Genomic DNA, 9823 nt, shown 5'->3' on the forward strand with positions numbered 1-9823 from the left:
TTATTACAAAGCCACAGTAATCAATACAGAATGGTAATGTGACAAGGAGAGCCATAGAGTCCAATGGAATAAAATTTAGAACTCGGAAATAACCTTCGCTTTTATGGGCAATTGATTTTGAGATGGTAGCAAACTACACAATGGGAAAAAAATAGTCTCTTCAACAAATAGTGCTGGGGAAACAGGGTCTCTATTTGCAAAAAAGAAGGAGGAACCCTAATTCATACCTTATACATCAATCAACAAAATGGATCAAAAACCTTAATATAAGAATCTGAAGTAACAAATTTCTAGAAGAAAGTGTAAGAAAGTTACTTAAGGAGTTTGTGTGAGACCATGGTTCTTAAACTTTATACACAAAGCACAGGCTATAAAAGAAAAATAGATACATGGGACCTCATCAAATATAAAATATAAAAACTTCTGTACCTCAAAGAATTTTATCATGGAAGTAAAACAAATTACAGAATGGAAGTGCTTGAAAACCACATTTCTACTAATGACTTAATATACAGAATATGTAATGAAATCCTTCAACTTAACAACAAAAAGTTAAATAACACAACTCTAAAAAGGACAAAAGAGTTGAACATGCTTTTCTCCAAATAAGGTATACAAATGGACAGAAAGCGCATGGATAGATGATCAGTATCATTATCCTTCATGGAATGGCTGTCAAAACTAAATGAGAAATACTTTCTCATTTAGAAAGTAAGTGTTGGAGAGGACGCAGAGAAATAGGAGTAGTCATTGCTGGGACAATGTAAAATTGTGCAGCTCCTGTGGAAGACAGTTTGGCAGTCTGTCATATAGCTAGGTATAGAATTAACATTTGGCCTGGCAATCCCATTACTAGGTATATACTGCCAAAAAATTGAAGGCATGGACTTGAACAGATATTTGCATCCTGTTGTTCATAGCAGCATTATTCACAATTGCCAAAACATTGAAACACACTGATGAGTAATAATAATAATATTTTTTATATATATATATATATGCACATACACGTATATGTATATGTAATGTTATTTGATGGTAAAAATGAATGAAGGCTTGAAACGTGACAAAGTGGGTGAAACTTGAAGACATAATGTTGAGAGAAATAAGCCAGAAACAAAAGGAAAAAAATTTATATGATCTCACTGATTTGAAACAATTAGAATAAACAAAGTGATAGAAGTGGCATCTAGAATATAGTTTACCAGGGTGAAGTTGGGAAAGAGAATGGGAAATTAAAGATTAAAATGTATAGAGTTCCAATTTGAAATTTGGAAATATTTGGTTATGGATAGAGGAGATATTAACACAACATTGTGAATGAAATTAACAGCTCTGAAATATATATCTGAATATGATTAAAACTGAAACTGTTAGATTGCAAATATGTTAATAAAAATTTGTTTAAAAATCCATGAGCTGTTCTGCTTCACTGGGCACTACCCATATACTCTGGGAATTATTTCTGTTCTACTAGAGAATGTAGCACGATGTCCCAGGATGGCAATTCAATATTCTCTCAGTCATTGTGAGGGTCTCCCCAGACAAAGAAAATTGCGGCGGCTTGCTCGGTCGGTAGAGGTGGGGTCTGGCTGCGGACGAGGGGTCGGTCCAGCTTTGGACGAGGGGTCGGTCCGGCAGCAGACGAGGGGTCGGTCCCACTTGGGACGAGGGGTCGGTCCGGCAGCAGACGAGGGGTCGGTCTCACAGGGGTTGCGCGGTTCGGCTGACGGGGTCGCCCGGCAAAGCCGGCGACGAAGGGGTCGCCCGGAGAAGCAGGCGATGAACTGGGGACAAGGGAGGCCAGGCCCTTGTCGGGGGCTCTCAGGACTGGAGGGCGCACGGCAGAAGAACTACTGCGGAGATGAGGTAAACACGCAGGTCCCCTTTATTGAGGGAGAGGCAACAGTTTTATAGGGGCTGGGGAAGGCTGATTGGTCAAAGCCACGCCCTGTTCTGATTGGTTGCCGGTGAAAGGTCAGTGGGCGGTACTGGACGGGGGAGGGGTGGTGGTTAGGGATTGGCTGTCGCTGTTGCTGGGGGAAGAGGCAGGGTTTAGGGATTGGTGGCTGCTGTTGCTGGGGTAGAGGGCAGACTTGAGTTTCCCGCCCACGCCTGGCTGTTGCTGCTGTCAGGGGGAGGGGAAAAGGGCAGACTGGATTTTCCCGCCCACGCCTGGCTGTTGCTGCTGTCGGGGGAGGGGAAAAGGGCAGACTGGAATTTTCCGCCCTGCGCCTGCGCAGGGAGAAAGAAGAAGAAGGGTGCCGCCCCACAGGCATCGTGTGGCGCCATCCGGGAGGAGGGGCGGCCGCGGAAGCATGGCTGCCGAGAAGGGGAGACCCGAGGGCACTCTGCGCCCATGCCGAGCTCCCTTCAGGGGTGGCGGTGAGTCCGACCAGCCACCCTATTATGGGGGCAGTGGAATTAGGCCTACCGCGGCCGCTCCCCTCGCCAGGCCAGCAAACCACACTTCAGCCCGAGGGGTGACCGCAGAAAATAACCCAGGACTACTTGAACATATTCATATACCATAAAGGCATGCCCCAGGTTCACTTCTCCCCACACATTTCCCCATCACAAACAACCTGCACCAATGATCTTCCCCTGCCACAACTGTGATCCTTCTGTGGTCCAAAACCTACCGCAAAACAATGCCAAAAAGAAATAAAACTAACAAAAATAATAATAATTAAAAATAAATAAAAATAAATAAAATAAAAATTTTTCATTGTGTCTTTCATCCTGTAAGATCTGTTTTATGTAAAGTGATAATTTTTTCCCATATGTTCCCCAGTGTCTAATTTTCCTAAAAATTAACTTCAAAGAATCTTTAGGTTGCAGAAAAGTCACATAGAGAATACAGGAGATTCCCATATACCCAAATCCCTTCCTCTCTCCCCCATTAACAACATTTTACATATCTATGGTACATTTGTTACAACCGATGAACAAATATCAAAGCTTTCCTTCTAACCATGGTCAATGTTTTATACATTATGGTTACTTTTTGACTGTACACTTTTATAGGTTGTGATAAAATTTAAAATGGCCTGTATCTGTCATTGCAAGATCATGTAGAACAATTCCAATAGTCTGAAAATGCCCTATGTCCCATTTATTCTATTCTTCCATCTCCCTTTAATTGGAACCTAAGGTAACCACAAAGATAACTTTTTGAAGAATAAGGTTCATAGTTTCATGCAATAATATTGAAGTCTTGACATATTGGTCTGTTTTCTTTCATTAGGCACTGCTTATATTCTTGAGAGATTCTTGCCATTCAAATTGAGAATACATAGCAAGACTCCCCAGGGTGGGAGTTTAATATTTTCTTGTTTATTGTGTGGGTCTCCACCCACTGAGATAACACATAATGAGAAGATGAACAATTTCATATTTCATAGAGGCATGTTCCAGGTGTGCCCTATCCTGCATATCATCCTACCCCTGCCACCTTCACCAGGCCATTAAGGTTGTTGGTTGTCTTATGAACCTTGCTCTTATGAAATTGAGTCTTAGCCTAGTATTATACATTGCCAAGGAGTCACCTCCTGAAAGCCTACAAGTTTCTCAAATGTGGCCTCTTCCTAAGCCAATCTCAGCATATAAACATACTACCTTCCTGGAGTGAGACTTAACTTCTGGGAATGAGCTTCCCTGGCATAGTGATGACATCTTGAAAAATACCTTGACCATAAGGGGAAAATGGTAAATGCAAATAAGGTGGGATTTTTTTTCAGTTTTTTAAAGATACATAGATCACACAAAATGTTACATTAAAAAATATAAGAGCTTCCCATACACCCCGCTACCCATAATCTCCAGTCCTCCCACATTGAAAACTTCTTTCACTAGTGTGGTACATACATTGCATTTGATGAGTACATTTTGGAGTATTGCTACACAGCATGGATTATAGTTGATGTTGTAGTTTACACTCACTCCCAGTCCATTCAGTGGGTTATGGCAGGATACATAATGTTCTGGATCTGTCCCTGCTATATCATTGTGGACAGCTTCAAGTCTGGAAAATTCCCAAATATCACATCTCTTTTTCCCTCTCCTTGCCTTCAGCAACTCCTGTGACCATTGTCTCCACATCAATGATATAATTTCTTCCATTGTTAGAGTCACAGTAGTTCTATAATAGAATACCAGTAAGTCCACTCTAATCCATATTTTATTCCTCCATACTTTGGTCGCTGGGATGGTGATGTCCACTCCACTTCTATATCAAGAGTGAGCTTAGATCCCATGTGGCTGATGGATGAGATTCACCTGTTTGCAGTTGTAGTCACTCTCGATTCCCTGGTATGGTGGTTGACTATCTTCACCTCCCTGTTAGCTGACCTGGGTAAGTTCAATGAACCAGAGAGTAGCTGTTGCAACTCTGCTGAAGCTGAGGGTCCAGCTGGCATATGGTCAGTCCAGAAATTCCAGTCTCCTGAGCTATACCAACCCCAGCGCCAACCACAGGTTCAGTGAAAGTGACAGAAGTGGCATGTGTAGAAAGGTCACATCTGAGTCCAACTCCATCATACTCATGAGCACAAATTCCAAAGTAGAGACCACTGACAAGGCATTGAACTCCAGAGCCATCAGCCATGACTATAGGACCTGTGTGTCTCCATACCCCTCAGGAACACCCCTACCTGGGTTATATCTACTTTGGCTGTCTCTGAGATCCTGCTGAGACGTGTATAAGCACAACCCCTCTGATGGCCTCTGGACTCATTTCAATGTCTCTTAGCCATAAAAACTCATTTGTTTACATGACTCATAAAAACTCATAAAAAACATGAGTTTTTATGGCTAAGTGATTTCGAAGTCAGTTGGGAGATCATTCCAGAGGTTACACTTCTGCAAGTCTCAGCAGGATCTCATTGACTGCCACAGTAAACAGTGCCTCAAATGGTGGGCTCCTGAGGGCCCTAGAGACATGTAGAAACTGTGGGCAGAGCAGACAATCTCAGAATTTTGGCACCCTGCCAAAGGTCCTTTCTTTGGAATATGCTCCTCAAAGTAACAAGGTAGACACATTTATAACTTCCCACACATGGCTCTTCTGCCCCTTTTATTTAAACCTATAATTAGAACTATACTTGTTAAATATATGTCCCTGAGACTTAAAGCTTCTAGCTCTTCATTTATTGGTTGAGCCCTGAATCTCATCAAATTTGCAGCACCTACTTTTCACTTCATTGGACAAACCCAGGACAAATAACAGAATGATGATAATGGGCAATACACAACCCAGGAAGCAGAGAGTATCTGAAACTGCAAGCAACACAGTTCCACCCATCTTTCTCATGTGATCTCAGCCCTATTTCAAATCCTCAAGATTGAGGAATGAACAAATATATATAAGTGGGGAAAGCAACAATGGACTAAAGTCGACTTATTATTATTCTAGCAAAGGAAGAACTTGTAACATTGACATACAGGCAGTGGCCACCAGAGGTTCTGAGGGGAGAAAGAAGGAAGAATAGGTACAACATTTGGGTATTTTGGGGACACTGGAATTGTTCTGCATGACATTGCAATGACGGATACAGGCCATTACATATTTTGTCAAAGCCTGTAAAATTATGTGAGGCAAAGTAAAAAGTATAAATTATAGTCCTTGGTTAGAACGATGCTTCAGTATGTGTTCAAGAATTGTAACAAATGTGTCACATTAATGAAAGATGTTGTTAATGTATGAAAGTGTAGGAGGGGGAGTGAGTGGGGTATATGGGAGTCCACTATATTTCTGATATAATATTTATGTAATCTAAAGCTTCTTTTGTAAAAATCCATGGAGCTACACTACACAAACTGTGAGCCCTAATTTAAACTATGGACTTTAATAAATAGTACAACTATAAAACTATGCTACATCAATTATAACAAATGTTCCACACTAATTCAAGTTGATATTGGTGTGGTTGTATAAGGGAACCTGAATTTTAAGCATGATTGTTCTGTAAATCCACAAGTACTCTAATAAAGAAAGAAAAAGAAATGTCTGCATTTCATTGCTTTCTGAACAGTAATTAGATAGTTAGATATACATTTTAAATACCTTAGTATCTAAGGATATGTATCATTGTTGATTTCTAAATTTTTATATCTAATTATATCAAAATGGGAGAATTCGACTATAAAAGCTAAATATTTATTAATGTAGGGACAGGGTATCAAGCATACCTAATGCATGGCAGACAATAATTTTCAGAATAATGAATTGAACCGAATGTGCATGATTTTCTAATTCAAACTTATATTAAGTGTACAATGATTGCACAGTCCTAACTTTATTCTTTTGTGTTATTCCGTGTGCTGTCTCCATACTGATCTTGAGACTTCCCACCTACATTCGTGGGATTCAAAAAGCAACCCTTTGCTCCCATCCTTCAGTATATGCTGACATGAGTGTCCACAGTTTATTTTATAGTTAATTGGTCTACTTCTTTAATTCTGGCTATTGATTTACAACTTTGCAATGCTTTCAGGTATAGATGTAAGGGAATATTTTTCAAATTTTATACAGCATTTCTGTTTTGCCGTAATATTATTTGAGATTATCTTTATCCTCATTATTGTATGTGCTATTATTCTCTCTCTGAACTTTTGTTAATATTTTTCACATTATGCAATTATTACTTTTACATAAATTTTACATAAATTTTGCATAAATTTACTCATTATATATTTGGATACCACTGGTGTGTGTATTTCAGTGGATCTACAAGGGATTTTTCTGTCTATATACCAAATGAGAGAAGTAACATCTATTATATCTTATTATGTGATATTATGAAATTTATTTCTATTCAAAAATAATTTTTGAGGAAATTTTTACATGGTCTCTCAATGACATGCAAAATATTGTGAGGCATTGGATTAGAAAATAACTACAAAGAATGAATTGAGCAGTATTCAAATAAGTTATTTTAAAGTTATGTTGAAAAATTAATGGAACTGATTCTAGTTTATTAAAAAACATTAAAGTTAATAAACATCAAGGAGGAAGTGTCAAGGGTCATTTAATGTTATTTTGAAATGATTCCTTATATACATTTATTTTACCTAGTTGAAAACAATGCTAACTTTTTAATTGAGTCCTTGAAGGCTTTCTTAACTTGGTTGTTTCTCAAGGTATAAATAAAGGGGTTCAATGTAGGTGAAATAGAAGAAATGAGCATTGAAACCACTTTATTAATGGTCACTTCTTCCTTTGCTGTAGGATTCATATAGATGAAAATGCACGTGCCATAGGTGATGGAAACCACAATCATGTGGGAAGAACAGGTCGAAAAGGCCTTCTTCCTTTGCTGGACTGAGGGGAATCTAAAAATTGTCCTGATGATGTAAGCGTATGACAGAACTACACAAGTCAGAGTCATATTCAGGGTCAGCACAGCACAGATTATCACTGTCTGTTCTATGGGCCATGTGTCTGAGCATGCGATTTTCACTAGGGGAAATGCATCACAGGCAAAATGATCAATGATGTTAGAGTCACAAAATTCCAGTTTTAAACCTAGGCTAAGTGGTGGGGCTATTACACACAAACCGGCTATCCAACAACAGATGATGAGACTCCTGCAGACTCCATTGTTCATGATGGTCACATAGTGTAGGGGTTTGCAGATGGCCACATAGCGGTCATAGGACATGGCAGCAAGGAGATAAAATTCTGTTACTGCAAAGAGGTCAGTAAAAAAGACTTGAATGGCACAAGCATTGTAGGTAATGACCTTGTCACCGGTAGCAATACTATACAAATATCTAGGAATACATGCAGATGTGAAGGAGACCTCTAAGAAGGAGAAATTTTTTAAGAAAAAGTACATGGGTGTTTTAAGATGGGAATCCACAAAGGTGAGTGTAATGATGGTCAGGTTCCCAGTTACACTCAACATGTATGTGAGAAAAAGAAATATAAAAAGCAGAAACTGCAGGTGAGGGTCATCTGTCAGTCCCAGCAGAATGAATGTGGTTATTGTACTGTTTCTCATTGTTTACTTCCGATTTCTCTCCAATCTGCATAATATATCAGAGTCATTTTCTTGTAGATCATTATAACTATTCTAATTATTGTATATTTTACTCCCCACAACACTTTAAAACTTTGTGTTTTACTTCCATTCTCTGCTTATTTTTCCTTTGGGCTGAATAGATTGCTCTGTAAGTATATTTTTCCCAAGTGGCAATGATGCCATTTGGCTGTTAAAAATTCCTATTTAAAAATTAAATAAAAAAATTCATAAGAGTTCCTATGTGTTTTCTTGACATATTATATCTTTTTAACAGTGCTAATAAAAACAGATAACTTATGTTCATTGTACACACTCTAGAGAAGAAATTGTCCTCTTTGTAACAAAACTTGATATTTGTTTATTCATTGATTTTTAGGGAAAAGTGTTTAAACTTCTCCCTTCAAAGATCTGCTGCTCCCCTATATAATTCACATTTTTCAGAATGTATGCAATATTTTTTGAATATGGGCATTATCTTTACATCTGATCAATGTGCTTACTGCCTTCTCCTTCTTCTCTCAATTTCCAGTAAAATAAAATACCTTTCCAGTATTTGTACCCTTTTTGCCTAATAATAACATATTTAATGCAGAAGTCAAGAACCTTTTGCTCCTGAGTTGGTGATAAATTATTCCACCAATACTTCTCAGGCATCTATCATTGGTTATGCAGGTAGGGACTCAAATATTTCTATTATACAGTCAATATCTATCTCGAGGCTTGAGATTTTCTAATATCATTGCATAGAAAAACTTTCTCAGTTGTAACCAGTTTGTTTTATGAGCAAATTTAATATCTTATTTAACTCACTGTGTGCCTTTTTTAAGGATTGTGGGCTCTTTTGCCTGTGAATATTTGTGTATTTCACTTTGTTACCAAAATAGGGAAATAGTGCTGTCTAGGCACATGATTTACCTGAAGATAGAACCTTTCTAAGGGTTTCTTCTCTCAATGAACAACTATTAACTATTCCTTTCATCTTTTCCCCAATATTTCAATAATGCATGCACCACTATGAATCCTTTTGCAGATCTTCAAACTCAGAACACTTTTTAATCCTCAAATATGTTTTCCCAATACAGTAAAACATATTAATAATGAAATTTAATAAACAGATTAACAATAACTTTTAACATACTGATTTTGTTTATTCTATCTTTCAAACAAATGTTGGAAATGAACACGGAGTTTTCAATGAGATACCACTTTGGCTAAAATATTTTTCTTTGAGGGAGGCTGTGGGTTTGACGAGAGGCATGTGTTACGGGATGGTGGTGGTAAAGGTACATGATTATAGACTTCTATACATACAATTATACTTTATCATTTTGAATCTAGGTTTGAATGTACAGCAAAATTTTTCCATGGATATATTATATTGAGTTAGTTGTGGATTTATTAGTGCATCATATGCATAAAATCCTTCTAGACAATTATATCTTCCTACCCAAGATAAATTCTCTCTAAAAAATAACATTACATAAATATATGTTGGATACATGACAAAATACATAAATTATAACTGAAATCCATTTACTTCTCAAGAAGAAAATGTGATCAAATCTTACAAAGGGAATTATAATCAAAAGGAAAAAAGTCATCATACTTACTCTTCTTAGCAAATCAGAGTATCTTTTGGTTGTTTAAACATAGAAATGTTAAGACTGTAATTTTAAAGTGATATTTTTAGCAAATCTGTTTATAGCTTCACATTTACTGGCATGTCTGGGAATGCAGAGAGCTCCTGGGATTGCCGTCCACAGCAAGGTTTTTAGACTACCTGATAATGGGCTTAGCGC

General features: G+C 37.9%; 1 protein-coding gene across 1 annotated transcript; it reads right to left on the reverse strand.

Moving 5' to 3' along the window:
* Positions 1-7067: 7067 nt before the first annotated feature.
* LOC101423378 (olfactory receptor 6C2-like) lies at positions 7068-8003 on the reverse strand. The gene has a single exon (XM_004468815.3). The coding sequence runs from the start codon at positions 8001-8003 to the stop codon at positions 7068-7070; it is 936 nt and encodes a 311-aa protein (XP_004468872.3).
* Between the last annotated feature and the right edge of the window lie 1820 nt (positions 8004-9823).

Source organism: Dasypus novemcinctus, chromosome 12, assembly GCF_030445035.2.
Source record: "Dasypus novemcinctus isolate mDasNov1 chromosome 12, mDasNov1.1.hap2, whole genome shotgun sequence".
NCBI classification, from domain to species: domain Eukaryota; kingdom Metazoa; phylum Chordata; class Mammalia; order Cingulata; family Dasypodidae; genus Dasypus; species Dasypus novemcinctus.